General features: G+C 29.0%; 1 protein-coding gene and 1 pseudogene across 40 annotated transcripts; both read right to left on the bottom strand.

Moving 5' to 3' along the window:
- Window positions 1–1,100: 1,100 nt before the first annotated feature.
- Window positions 1,101–4,217, bottom strand: LOC108342046 (AT-rich interactive domain-containing protein 5-like). 40 transcript variants are annotated; one of them, XR_008250009.1, is made up of 8 exons: window positions 4,013–4,217; window positions 3,477–3,676; window positions 3,107–3,256; window positions 2,907–3,040; window positions 2,717–2,756; window positions 2,436–2,498; window positions 1,553–1,672; window positions 1,101–1,419 (listed from the first exon to the last, which is right to left on the bottom strand). XR_008250009.1 is itself a non-coding variant. In XM_052879345.1 (7 exons), exons 2-6 carry the CDS (start codon window positions 3,173–3,175, stop codon window positions 1,616–1,618), a joined length of 363 nt encoding a protein of 120 aa, XP_052735305.1. In that variant the 5' UTR covers window positions 3,176–3,256; window positions 3,477–4,217; the 3' UTR covers window positions 1,101–1,419; window positions 1,605–1,615. The 40 variants fall into 40 exon arrangements, 8 of the variants coding, with proteins under 8 accessions (XP_052735305.1, XP_052735306.1, XP_052735308.1 ...); XR_008250008.1 differs by having other exon boundaries at window positions 1,548–1,672; window positions 3,477–4,217; XR_008250007.1 differs by having other exon boundaries at window positions 3,477–4,217.
- Window positions 4,218–8,950: 4,733 nt separating this feature from the next.
- LOC108341606 (wall-associated receptor kinase-like 2) lies at window positions 8,951–13,614 on the bottom strand (annotated as a pseudogene).
- Window positions 13,615–15,489: the final 1,875 nt, after the last annotated feature.

Here is a 15,489-nt window from a genome sequence, read left to right as displayed (position 1 = left end):
TCCTTCGTTCCCTCCTTCTCTTCTTTGTTTCTCCTTTGCCCTTTTTCATACCCTAAAAATGCATTTTTTCTAAGTTTTCGAAGATTAATTCAATTATTCTTTTTATCTCTTCATTCTTTATTTTTCTTTTCTTTTTGCCCAAAATCGAAAATACCTAGGGTTAGCCAAATTGGGGAAATAGCGTTGTGAACACGAGAGAGAGGAGGAGGGATCCTTCAATACCAAATCCCTAACAAGCGTGTTTAAGTCTTACAATCAACACAAAGATAAGAAGAGATCAAATGAAATTACAGTGAGTGGAAGAAATTAAATAAGGGTGCGGGTGTATTTTGACCTTATAAGGAACACAAAATTTAGACTTCAAATTTATGTTTTTTTGAGTGAAGCATCTTAAGGGCTACAAAACTGATTTGCAATCCCGACCATCAAACTAACCTAGAAAGGCAATAGCAAGAAGTTGCAATATGCTGCAAGTTGCAATGTTCAATGACAAAACTAAAATTTTTCAATGAAGATCACGATAGCCTTACATGTCAAATTGTGATTTTGACTACAATGATTATTATTGTTTAATTTTTCGTATCTGTTCATATTATCACCCTTGTTTTTTTGTTCTTTTCCATTTTATATTAATTTGACAAAGCAACAACTTTCTAGAAACTGAACTACAAAACTACAAGAAAAATCGATATTATCTACCGCCAAAATCCGTATAAAATCTCAAAAATCCGTATATAAAATGATCGTAACTACTATTATATATAGATTTTTTTGTATATAATTACATACGAAAAAATCCGTATATAATTACATACGGAAAAATTCGTATATAATTACATACGAAAAAATCCGTATATAATTATATACGAAAAATCCGTATATAAAATCTGTACATAATTATATACGAACAAATCCGTATGTAAAATTTGTATATAATCATAAAAAAAATCCATATATAATTATATACGAAAAAATCCGTATATAATATTGTTTATAGAAATAATTGTTCTATTCAACACCTGCACATACATTAATTACAAACTTGTAATATACATACAACCAACCACCACAATAACTTTTATTTAACACCATATCAAACATTTCACACTAAAAATAGATATATATTACTTAAAAATCATTATCAAATAAGTTTACAAAATGTCTAATATTCATAAATAGATTGTGCAGTTCCTAAGATGTCAAACAATATAAATTCTACAATTCATAAAATGTCAAACAACATAGAATGACAAGTCTATAATTTCCTAATAATCACTAAGGATTTTGTTCATCTTGGATTGACATTGTTGTTGCACTCCATCACCGTGATAACAACTTCACCACGTTGCTTTTTCCCTTCTCCTTATTAGATTGTGCCTAGAGTGGAGGAGGTGGATTAGGACCACTAGATGCCATATACTGACAAAAACAAATGCAATTGGATGGTCATACATAAAGTTGACAGACTCTATTAAACAATTAAGAAGATCAAAACCAAGAACATTAAGATGAATTTAATAAAATTCATAACATTATAGGTATTTTACATTACGTTAGGATAAGAAGAATGAAAACAAGATTGATGCACAGGTGACCCAATCTACCAGAATGTGATTTAAATGTTGTTGGAGACCCTTCTATACAGGGATATGTAAATAAATATAATTGCGATCTGCACAAAAAAAAACAATTATAATAGTATATCAGAAAAGTAGGCATCAATCATATTAAAAAGTCAGGCGACTACGTAAATTCATTACTATTTTTTATTGAAAAGCTGATGCGGGTTTATACTAGAATACTACTCTACTTTTTAATTAAGTTACATTCAACAAAACTTTATTAAATATGTTTATAATTTAAATGATTAAAATTTGATTCTTTATTTTTCACTTTTTTATAAAATTAAAAAATACTATTTTTTAATTTCTAACATTGTATGATGCTATTTAATAAATTATGCATTAAAATAAAAGTCAAATCATCGTTTCAAGTAATACATAAAAGTATCGTGATATAAAATCGACATATAATACTTTGAAAACAAAAGAAAAGTTGTGAAAATAAAAGCATTAATTTAATAAGTATTAATAATTAATAGAAATTTAATCCAACCATGCGTAACTTGGATAGAGATGCAGGAGCAATGAAAAATCTTATTCTCTGGTTTTTATTTCATTTCATTACAGGTATATTACAAGATATGAACTAAAATTAGTCATGAAAGAATATCAGATGCAAACATTAATGCAATCATAACTAATAAGTGGTTATAATAAAAAACTTAACAGGACCATTAAGCATTGATGCAAACAGAGCAACCCAATTATCAGATGATTCATGCACTTACAATATTCAAAAGCAACCAGAAAAAGCATAAATTAAATTTAAAGTAATCTTCAAAAGCTTTATTCTTGAAATTTTTCACTACTTACAAGAGAATATGGTCTTAGAAATCCTCTGAAAGCACCAATTGCTTGAAATACCTGATAGAGCAACTAGATCAATTAGGGTTAGTCCATGTGATGCAAACATTTGGTTCATTTAAACGGCCCTTTTATCCTACGCAAGATATGAACGGGATGAAGCTATTAGAAATAGCATTAACAACAACCTTGAGTTTGAAGTAAGAAAAGTAATGCAAGAATTACAGCCATGGCCTAGAACTATTCAAAGAGATGATCTGTCAAAAATAACATGTAAGACAAGTCCATACCACATCATAGCAACCCAGTCTGATAACAGCTCTCCACAACCTGCAGCCAGTTGAAAAGTAAGGGATCCACTATCAGAACAATGTAATAACACATTCAAATATCAAGGAGGTCAGGCCAACTTAAACTAGCCTTTAGAATGCTTATGTGAAAGGGGTTACACCCTTGCGTCACAGGGGATATTATACATACTTAAGGTAATTTAGAGGCTCTCCGTAAAACATAGGAGGCTTAAATTCCAAGGACCGCTGTCTGTAGAAATTCTCAAGCTCTTTCATAAATGTTTCACGGTCCAGAGGTGTGCCATACTCATCATACTCAGTCATCTGTGCATGAAAGGCAAGATAAATAGAATGTACAAAAGAGAAATAACAAAAACTCTGCCATCTTACTGGAAGTAGGTACCCATAATCTCCACTAAGTTGTACATGATCAAGTTGTAGGAGTCTTAGTCTCTTCATTTTCTTGAAAGAACGAGCTTCCAAGCAATCTCTAATGCTGGAATGCAGTTTCAGGGACAATCCTTCGATAGCTCTTATCCCCTGTGATGAATATAGGAAAGATAAATAATTGTTGATTATTGATGCTTAACGTTTAGTTTAACAAGTTAACAACACATGCATTACACTCAGAAAGAAAACACTTTCAAAAGAAGTTTCAAAATTATATAAATAATGTTCTTACAGTATTCTCTTTCACAACCTTAACTTATGCTTCATTCACTCTCAAACCAAAGAAAGTACGAAGGACCCATTTGTTTACCTGAAATCTTTGTCATCCCAACCAGTGATACCTGCAGTTGCGGTGAAAGCATGGCTCCAGCTGGACAACGCATCTTTCAGTTGTTCTCCTGAATAGCATTTGTGTGCAATTTCTTCCAAACCCTGAGAATCCAGGAATACTCCAAAAACGGAGAGGATTCGACGCGAAGAACCCTAAAACCCTAGGTTGACGAAGGAAACCTAAAATGGATCGATTAGTCGGTGCAAATGCAAGATTGATCGGTGTAAATGATGCTAATCGAAGAATCAATCGGTGGAAAGGCTTTTAATCGATAGAAAAGAGGATTTAATCGGTTGAAAATGAAGAAAATGGTGAAAAGAGGTTGGAGCCCTAACTAGAGATGTAGATCGACTAATGAATCGGTAGAACAAACGTTCGATGGTTGCAAAGGCTATGGAAAAGCTAAATATGAAAGAAGAAGAAGATTGTGTGAAGTAAAATGGTTTGTGAATGAGGAGCTCTCGAGTGGAAAGAGGAAACTCGAGGAAGACGAAATGTGAAAGATGAGAACAAACCTGAAAGAAAGATAGTGTTCAAGACGAAGGAGAAAAGCCACACGCACGCACTGATGAAAACGAAGAAAAAGCTCGAAGGAGGGCCCAAGAAGTTCACGTTTTATTGAAGGAGAAGCATGAAGAGGAGTAAAGATGGGGAAGAAGCTTAGAGAACAGAGAAAAGTGAAGAAGGTTAAGGAAAGACGGTTAGAGGAAAGAGTCTGAAACTTTGATTTTTTTTTTAATAATGATTTTCCAAAATCCGTATATAAAATCTGTATGTAATATTTGAATTACATACGGATTACAATCCATATATAAATATTTGTATGTAAATGTAATATTTCTTGTAGTGAATATAATTTGGAAATGCTTTAATTAAGTGGGGCATTACTATGACTGTGGTTTTCAGGTTAAAGTTTTCATTATACAATGCTTTATGATTTTCAGGGTAGAGGATTCAATGTACAAATTAATTATGCTGAAGAACCTGTCCAAGACTACGTTCAGGCTGTTGTTTCAACGACACTCTTAATCCACGAGCGGGTATTTTAATCCCTTACAATGAGATGGAATAAATTCAAGTAATGCATTTTATATTTGAGGCATTTTAATCACTTCAGTTTAATTACATGTTTTGTTGCTAAGTGATTACATTAGACTTGATCAGAGATTTTAAACTGAGTGTTTATTTGATACATATCATAGTAACTGTAATATAATTTTTGAAGAATATCCCTTGTATTTTCTCAAAATTTGAGAGAAGTTTCATCAATTTTTATGACACTTATTGTCTTTTTTAAAATTTTATACAAGTTGTTGTTTGTTTATGAAGAATTTAAAACATTAAAATTTTCAATATTTATTGGGTTGATAGTTTCCTAGTCATGGTACTGTATGAATTTTAAATTAACATGCTTTTATGTATTTTCTTCATTATTTCAATTTATTATAATTTTCCTAGTCATTGTGGTTGATTCTAGCTGCCATTCTAGTAATTTTATTTTTAGAACTATTCCCTTCATTCTTTTTTTCCACCTTACACAGATTTCTTAGATGTCTTCAAGTGTAATTTTCTTTCATGCTTAGTAACAGATTTCTGATATTGAAAATTTGGTTGTGGCTCCAATATCTAGGGCCTCTATTAGACAAAGAGCTGGTAGGGGTCGATGAGTTTCACCAGGAAAGTGTTACACGTGTTGTTTCAACTATTTACTAAAAATGTTTTCCTATAAAATATGATTTGTTATCCTAGTTTCCTCTTGCTTATGATATAAGAGATTGACTCTTATATCGAGTTATGGAAGGTGACTCTGTTGATCTATAATCATCTTCTTATCTATGTAATGACAACATGCTTTACAACATTCATTCACCTTTTAAAACATTTTTATTATATATATTTGTTACTGTTGACTCATCATTATTCCTTCATGATCCATTCCCTGATTAAGTCCCCTCTTCTTACTATGTTATTTTGTCTAGATTTTCAGTTTGATTGTTGTTTTAAATTTACATGATATGTTTGCATTATATCATGTTCTTACTTCAGGTTATACTGGTCTTATGTTCTAATGTGTTACTAACACAACCATTAGTTGCCTGATTAGTCATCGACACAGTGGCTTCATATTACTTTATGTTCACATATCTATGATTTAATTGCCTTTTTTCTTTTAGTAATTAGAAAGTGCTCAATATGGTGTATTGACCAATCTCTTAACCACTCTTGTTTACAAAATCTTTCTTTATATAAATGATTATGTTAAAATTTGCAATTATTTTCGGTGTGATCATATTCTTTCATACGACTTGGGAATGAATTTCTTGGGAATGAAATTTCTTACATATGAAAGGAGTGAACTCAAATTTTCATACCACAGACCAGTGACGGTCACATACATGGTAGAGATTGAGATTGAAAGCCCTGAATTTGATTGATGTAGAGATTGAAAACGAAGAAGTCATGACAAATTTAGTTATAGTTGAAATTTGAACATATGTGAGGAAAATTTGATGGGAAAATTTATGTATCCTTATAAAAATAACCAGAATGCAGATATATGTTAGATAAGTGACAAGTATTTTCCATATTTAGTTGTATGGAGAGATGATTGCAATTGCAACATGCAAATAGGTGATACATATGTAGAATGCATAAGATAAACTTTATTGTGTTATCTTATTATTAGTAAAAAAGATTTTAGTATAATTGTGAGAAAATTTTATAGATTTTTTGTTGTTATCAAATATGAGTATGATATTGATGAATTATAATATCTAAATATTGTTGTAAATTTTAATTTTTTAATACATCCTTTAATAATTTAATTAGGCATAACATTTTCATTGAGGTGTCAATATCAAGAGTTATAGATGACTAATTGAATATGGATTCGTAATTGTCATATTTTATTCATACACCAAAGTAATGAATATTTTTTTTGAAATATTTGTTTGTCATATTTTTCTTAATATTTTACATGTTTTTGTATATAAAAGAACCAATGAATAATATAGGTTTGTACGTAATAAAACTAATATTTATATATTTTTTTTCAAAAAAATATTTTATATTTTTTGAAATATTTTATTGAAAATTAATTTTGAACTACAAAATTTTTTTAACACTTATTTCACATATAAGTGATGTTCATGCAATGACTATGACATTTATATCAAACTTCAACCCCAAATATCATTTTTTTCTAGAACCCTTATGAAAAAGCTACCTTAAAGACTAAATAACTAGAGAATTTAAGCAAAGATTTTGCACATGTAGGTCACCTTTCCAAATGACATTGATTTTGAAGTTCATAATTTTTTTAACACTTATTTCACATACATGTGATGTTGAGGCAATGATTATGACAAGGAACTCCAAAATGAGTGTCATCTTCGTAGCCTGAAGTACACACTTATTTTGCTTTTGTTACCAGTGTTTTTTATGTAGCATGAGTTTTACTAAATATGGTTCCTTGCTCATGAAATTCTATATAAATAGCATAATAATTGGTTCTAGATCACTTTTAAGTTGAAAAAAATTATGAGATATATATTAGGCACTCCAAAATGAGTGTCATTTTCGTAGTTGACCCTCCTGTGTAAAACTTTAGCATGAAGTACCTACTTATTTTGTCTTTGCTACCACTGTTGTTTCTACACCGTTAGTTTTACTAAATATGGTTCTTTGTCCATGGAATTCTATGGCATAATAATTGGTTCCACGTCACTTTTAAGTTGAAAAACTGATGAGAAATATATTAGGCACTTCAAAATGAGTGTGATCTTCGTAATTTACCCTTATGTGCAAAACTTTAGCCTCAAGTACCCACTTATTTTGCCTTTGGTACCACTGTTTTTTATGCACCATGAGTTTTACTAAATATGGTTCCTTGCCCATGGAATTCTATATAAATGACATAATAATTGGTTTCAGATCACTTTTAAGTTGAAAAAATGATGAGAAATACATTAGACACTCCAAAATTAGTGTCGTCTTCGTAGTTGATCCTCCTGTGCAAAACTTTAGCTTGAAGTACCCACTTATTTTGCCTTTGCTACGAGTGCTTTTTATGCACCATGAGTTTTACTAAAAATAATTACATGGCCAGAAAATTCTTCATAAATGACATAATAATTGGTTTCACATCATTTTTAAATTAAAAAATTTATGAGAAATATTAGACACTCTAAAATGAGTGTCATCTTCGTAGTTGATCCTCATGTGCAAAACTTCATCATGAAGTACCCACTTATTTTTCATTTGCTACCACTGTTGTTTTTGCACTATGAGTTTTACTAAATATGATTAATTGACCCTAGGAAGAACTCTAGGCCAAAGTCACAAAGTCGAGAGGTGAAACCCTCTCACTAGGGCGTTCTCCAAGAACTTTTACGGTAAAGTCCCTTCCCTAGGAAGAACTCCTAGGTCAAAGTCAAAAAGTCGAGAGAGATAAAGCTCTTTCACTATAAACTTCTCCAGGACCTCCTAGTTAAAAATCGAATGGTAAAGCTCGTTTGCTATGAAAAACTCACACGTCAAAGTCGAATGTTAAAACTCGTTCGAATATAAACACAAATTATATTCAATGATATATTAATCACCGTAAAAAAAACATTGTTATACCTTTTCTCTTCTATGTTATTGAAATTTTAAGGTAAATATTATAAGATTAATATTAAGTTTGGATAATTAAAAAGTTATAACAATAGTGCACATTATATTTTATGTAGTTGTGGAGCTAAGATTGTGAAGACAAAGGTGGACGTACAAACCCAATCTGTATGTTATTAATCTTAAATATAATAAAAATAGTTGTTTGTTTAAATTTTTAATTTGATGAGGTTCTTTATTATAGTTAAACTTTTTTATTAGGATAGCAATTTTTATATTGAAAAATAGGCCTTTTAAAATTAAAATTTAATTATTCCTAATTATATAATTATTGCAAGACATCAACAATTTATCCAATAAATTAATGGGCCTCATTCATTAATATATTTATCAATTGAAGAGCAGTACTCTTTCATTTTAACAAAAAATTAACATTAAATTAAGTAAATATAAAAACTAAATTGAAACTTTGTCAGGTTAACATCGTCACATAACAACATTGATTTAATACATTAATTTTTAAAAAATAAAATAAAAAAGAAATTAAAAAAGTGACAAATTGACATGAAACATTATTTTAAAATGTGATTGTACATTACTAATTAAATGATCTTATTGCATAATTTTTTACAAATAAGAACAAAATTAAGATTAAAATAAACTAGAAAATCAATTTGACATTTTTGGACCAAAACAGAAACTAAATAAATTTTTTGTGTCTTTCCTCTTGACAAATCCATAAATCATTATATATGATAATAAATATCATGTTGTAATTTCACAAATAAATATTTATAAAAGATAATAAGTTGTCTATATAACAATTTTACATTAAAGGAATGTATAACAAAAGAAAACTAAAATTTGATCATTACACTCACGAAAATAACTTGTAAACTCCAACAAGGAAGGAAACATCTCTTTATGAGTAGGTCTCATTATGGATCACAAGTTGTGGATAAATTTGTTCCTTGGGATGTTCATTCCCACAAGTTGTTGATGACACATATGATGAAGGTTATATACTACTTATTTACCCAAAATTACTTAACTTAACACAAAAATAAGAATATTTACCCATCACATGGTAACAATATGAACATCTTTCAAGATTGTTGTTCTGCTACATAGTTCAAAAGTTGACATTATTTCTGAGAGAATAGAGTTATCATCCAAAGATTCATAGTCTTCACTTCTAACAAAGTCTCCATGTCCTTCTTGTGCATTAGAATCTTTTTCCAACTTTCGAATACCTTCTAATTCCAATGTGATTTCCCTCATAGTTGGTCGCCTCTTTCCGTTCAACTCTAAACATTGACTTGCAAGATTGACAACTTTCATAATATGGCATTTCTCCGCTTCCTTCATCACTCTTTCATCAATAATATCAAAAACACAATTTTCCTCCACACACATGATGAAATATGAAGCTAAACTTTTGGCTTCCTCTTGACTTAGAAGGGTTATTGGCTTTTGTCCTGTTAAAAGTTCAACAAGAACTACTCCAAAACTATAGACATCACTTTTTTCTGTGAATTGACTAGTTTGAAAAAATTCAGGGTCCAAGTATCCAAATGTTCCTTGAACTACTGTAGTAAGGTGAGTAACATCAATGGAAATCATTCTTGATGTACCAAAGTCTGCTACTTTTGCCCTATACTTTTCATCCAACAATATATTTGTTGACTTGATGTCTTTATGATAAATAGGTTGAGAAGCGGCAGAGTGCAAGTAAAATAAAGCTCATGCAACTTCAATGGCAATTCTCAAACGCATGTCCCATGTCAATGACATATCCTCATTTTGTTGATGTAAGTACTCGAAAAGATTACCATTAGGAATGAATTCATAGACAAGCAAAGGAATTTTAGTCTCTAAACAACTTTCTAACAACTTAACCACGTTCCTATGGTTAATTTGTGAAAGAATGACGAATTCATTGATAAATTCTTCAATTTTTCCTTGGACCTTAAATTTTTTCACTGCAATAATTGTTCCATCTATCAACATGCCTTTGTAAACAGTAGCTTGACCTCCTTTTCCAAGTACTCTGTTTGTATTAAAGTTATCAGTGGCCTTCTCCAATTCTTGTAAACTGAATAGTTTAACTTTATCCACATTAACTTCACCAGAAGACAATTTTTGTTGTAATAATAACCCTCCATTTCTTTTGAAGAAATTTTCTCTATATTTCTTCACTATGGTTTTTTTTGTAACCTTGAACACCCGCCATAAAATAAGAAGTAAAATGATAGATCCAAAGCTTATAGAAACTCCTACATATTTGACCATATCATAACTTTAAAATAAGTCTTTAATCATTAATTAGAAACATAACAATTATAATTAAACCAACATATGTAAAATTCGAATACTCTTCCTTCATTCACACACATATATATAAAAAGAATCTATACTTTAACATTTAAAAATAATAAATGGAATGTATGATATGCAATTGTCTTAGTAATTATTATGTGTACTATTTGTTTGAAACCTTGATTTTGTATTGTTTTAGATGTTTAAGTCATTGTTTAATTGTTTGTTGATAATACATGAAGTAGAGAAATTCTTTATTTAGAAAAAAAATGGATTTTTCCTCTCTTGAGAAGAGCGGTATTTCTCGAGCTTATTTCTGTTCAAGTAAAACTTTCTTCGCTTAGGTAAAAAAAAATCAATGTGAGATGTTCCAAAGTGATAAATTTTTGCTCAAGTGAAGTTTTTTTTGATTAAGTGAAAGTGTGATGGTACTGATGTGATCAAAGATTGCAAATTTTTCACTCAAGCGAGAGTGTTAGCAATACAATTTTCACTCAAACAAAATCAAGAGACAAATTTTATTGTAGCCAAAATAAAGTAGATAAACAAGCTTATTCTTATTTCCAGTCAGGTGAAAATATCTGAAAATCAATCTCTTTTTATTGAATGTTTTTGAACTTTTATCAAAGTGAAATTAAAATATTATTATGTAATTATGTACAGTAAGCTATGAGAAGTAGAATAGAATTTGAAATTAATGCCCATAATTTATTACTTGTGTTTAAGGTTGAGTAGAATAAGGGATTAATGCATGTAATATATTATGAATTATTAATGAGATATGTAAAATTTCTTGTATTTGATACAATATATATATATATATATATATATATATATATATATATATATATATATATATATATTATAAAATATGAGTTCTTTCTTTAAAATTTAAAAATTAATTTAATTATGTATTTGGATATAAATGACAACATATTAACACAACATCAATAAAGACAAAGATGAAGAGTAAATATTGGAAATAGAAGAAGAATAACTATACAAAGGCAACAAGAACTATTTATAATAAATAAAAACTGATAGACAAAAAACAATCAACATTTCTAAAATAGGAAATATTCTTCTAACACTGAGATTGACATTTATTGAACAATTATCACTTAACCAGATCAAAATAATTATTTGAAACGTTGCAGAAAAGTTCAAGTTCATTTTAAATATATGTATACCAATAAATATTATATTTTGTTCATAATAAAATATAAATTTATTTCATATATTAATTTACTCAAATTACAATATTATTATCATCTACCAATAATATTATAAGTATTTAAAATATACGCACACACATTCATGACCGTGCCTTCATATGTGTTTACACTAGTTAATATAAATATAAAGATAATAACTATTCCTATACTTCATACTTCATACATACCTTTTATGATAGATATTGTCGCGTGACTCGGCGAGTTCCGGTTGGATTGATAATAGTCTGAAATATGATAAATAAAGTTTAAAATAGTTATATAATGTTATTCAAGAAAAATACAAGAAATAGGATACATTGAGAAAATAAAAGAGTTGCAATTTTTTTTTAATTAGTTACAATATGATTATATAGTGTAAATGGCTTGTTGGTTGTTTTATAATTTTAATAAAAAATATATGGATATTCTCATATATTTTAACTATGATATACACAATTTTAAATAAATGTTATTATTTTATTCTTAAATGTCTTTAAATTAAATAAGATAGTAAATTTTATACTATTTTGCATGTCGAACCAGGAAATATATTTAAAGAAAATAATATTGTATTAGTAATCTTATTTGTTTATATATATATATATATATATATATATATATATATATATATTTAGAATATCAATTTTTTAATTGCTTTTCTATTTTCGTACAATTTGACTTTTAGTAGGCAAATTTTGATGGTTGTATTTTTTTTCAAGGATCATGTTAGCCATTTTTTTAATAACTTTTTGAAAATAAATTATGTATATTATTTCATTGATTTGTATATTTGAAATAGATGAACTATCACATAGGTAAACGATGGTAGAAAAATTATTAAAAGAATATATTTTTTTTAATGAAGTATGCTATTATTGTTTTTATTTTGATAAGTGGCTTTTAAGCATGAAAAAAAGAAAAATCAGAGGCCTGGTTGTTTATGATACAAAAAAGAAGTATTTTTAACTGCAGTAAATAGGTAATAAAATAAAAATTGGAAAGAGTTGAAAATATATATATATATACCTGAACAACCTCCCTCAACATAGGGATTGGAACCGTAACCGTATGTGCAGGAACATCTCTGACCCGAACGATTATATCGTGAAGATGTAATATTAGTGTCGAAACAGTGGGAGAGATTATCTGCAGGAAGTTTAAGGTTTAAGTTGTTGGGAATCTCCCATTCAAGCATCACAGGGACCACATCCACATCCTTCATCTCACCATTCACAGGAAGGTAGTAGGCTTTGCGAATATAATAAAAATGTGAGCGGTATGCGTATGGGCCCAATTCTACTTGCTGTACAACCATGGTGTAACTGCACTCACCATCCGTTTCATTCTCTTTGAAACCTTTTACTTCAGTGCTGTATTCCTTAAGATACGGTGGCAGGGAACTCTGACAGCAGTACTTCCCATTACAATCACTCTTTCTAAGCTCCATTTTCCCGATATCATCCACCTTGAAGTCCTCGTCGCAGATGGACACACAACCACTGCTTTCTGACCCATTCACCTGCAAAAAAGTAATTATATTGCAACCTGCGGCCACAAATTTGTTGCCTTTTTGCGAATACACGAAAGGGCTTCCTTCCAGCGACTGCTTCACCGGCCTAGAATCTTTGCTTCCGCAGTTGTTACGGTCAATGGGATTGTTGATATTAACTATGCCTTGTTGGACATCAATGAATCTCACCTGCACTCCTATTGACTTGAGGTAAGGTGTTTGATACGTGGAAGTGTTTCTGCATTCTATTTCAAACCATTTCCCTGCGTAGCATTCTGAACCATTCATTCCAAATGGAAACGGAATTTGAACATCTCCACACTGCGAATCACAGCCAGGCTTTGCTACTTGTGGGTAATCTTGTGCAGATACCTGTACATGTATAAACCATATTACCAAAATGATGAAATGGATTACCAATTTCAGAATCATCGTGGTTTGTTGGCTGCTTCAAGATTCAAGATGTGTGTGCAGGCTTCCAACTTCTACCAAGATGGGTATTTATATTACTATATATGATTTTCACATCATTGCCTAATTTTTAACCAATAATTTCGTGGTTTCTTCTCAATGACTCACTGCTGGGCGTTGCTAGTTAGTCTTACTCATTTGAATTCTTGTGCCACTCTTCCACGCGTTTGAATAAGAGTTCTAACCATGAGGCAAGCTATTTTGACAACCCTATTAATAAGATAGAAACATAAACAGTGAGGTTGACAAAAACCAAAATTAGAAAGAAAAATGGCCAGGATAAATGTTAACTTACAAACTATTCCATTATATGTTATTGTTTTAAATACAAAAATCATTTTATTTAATTGTTTGATTAAACTTTTTATTTTATGAGGTTCTTGTTAAATCAAATATTTTTATTAGGATAGAATTTATGATATTAATTAAAAATTAACTTTTCATTTATTAATATATTTTTATAAATTATGCACGTGTATCATCGATAACCTGACTTAATTTGAGAATTTGTAATAGGTAATATTAGATTGTGAATGTTGTTATCTAAGAACAAAATATATAAAAAAAATAATCTATTGATTGTCAATTTGCATTCTAGAGTATTTGAAGTCGTCTTGGAAAATAATCATACAGATTGGTTTAGTCCAAAATCTACGTTGAATTTTATATTCAAAGAGTCCTAACTCTTGCTTTGATTGAGTATAACCTCTGAAACGGGCAAAACTGTCCCTTCAAATCCCAGCTTCCTGGAAAGATCTTCAGAGCATCTGATTTGACTTTTCAAAGGCGGAGTAAATACAAATCAATTGATAAAATAAGAAATAACTCATTTATATAATATAAATTAATGTTATTTTTAATTCATATAAATCTTCATACATCTTTTTATATATAGAAATAAATTTATTTTTATTTGAAGTGAATTTCCCATAAGTATTTTGTTATAGTCTAACTTTACTCAATTTTTTTAATTTTCTAAGAAATTATAATTTGACATCTTAAAAAACTCACTTTAATAACCTTATTTTTATTATATACATATATTCATTAAATTAAATAATAAAAAAATTAAAATATGTTGATACAATTAATTGTTACGTAATTAATTTTACAAAATATTAAAGTCTCTTTGTTTAAGTTAGACGAGACAAATGTTTGATGATGGGAAAGTTCTTAATTTTCAAAACTTAATAGTATTCTTTTGTTAGTAATTTATGTCCTTATTTTTTATTAAAATGTTAATAGGCTTTCTTTATAAGTTTTTCCTAAATTATTGCGAGAAGTTAACAAGCTTGATCTCGTAACCAGTTTGATAACTTGAATTATTAATTTAAATTGAAAAATATTTAAAATTTATTAAATATGTATGAGAATATTTTCTTATTATATAAACAAATGTCCCTAAAAATCAATTTCATGTGGATAAATTATGTTTGATCTTAAAAGTTTGTGAGTCAACGATAATTATGAATTATGTAACTAAACCGTTGATGGTATGAAAAATAAAATAAAATAATTAAATTAATAGAGTTATTTTATATATATTGATTAAATCATTTATAAATCAAAACTTATTTAAGATCCCTTAAGCGAAAATTCAAAACAAAGAAGTAAGTCAACCAATATATACTATAATTAGTAATTACTTTTAGTCATATATATGTTACAATTTCTCTCTTTCCTTGTCTATATGTAAAAGTTTGTTAAAAGTTAGAGATGGAAGATAAGAAAGTATAAAAGTTTTAGGAAGAAAAAACATATTTTACATTTTACAGTCTTTCTCACTAATGTCTACAAAATAAAAAATTCAGAGTATGAACAAACATTTATTATAATTTTCCTTCTCCATGATCCTGTGCAATTTTTT

The sequence above is a fragment of the Vigna angularis genome, chromosome 6, assembly GCF_016808095.1.
Source record: "Vigna angularis cultivar LongXiaoDou No.4 chromosome 6, ASM1680809v1, whole genome shotgun sequence".
In the NCBI taxonomy this organism is placed as follows: Eukaryota; Viridiplantae; Streptophyta; class Magnoliopsida; order Fabales; family Fabaceae; genus Vigna; species Vigna angularis.
The sequence above is the reverse complement of the archived record's forward strand: the minus strand, read 5'-3'. Positions and strand labels throughout refer to the sequence as shown.

Excerpts from the sequence above, each read along its gene's own strand:
- LOC108342046 (XM_052879345.1), bottom strand. The coding sequence starts at position 3,175 with ATGAAGAGACTAAGACTCCTACAACTTGATCATGTACAACTTAGTGGA. Across the intron at positions 3,041-3,106 it reads ATTATGGGTACCTACTTCCA|ATGACTGAGTATGATGAGTA; the intron begins GTAAGATGGCAG and ends TTTCATGCACAG. Across the intron at positions 2,757-2,906 it reads GAGCCTCTAAATTACCTTAA|GTTGTGGAGAGCTGTTATCA; the intron begins GTATGTATAATA and ends AACTGGCTGCAG.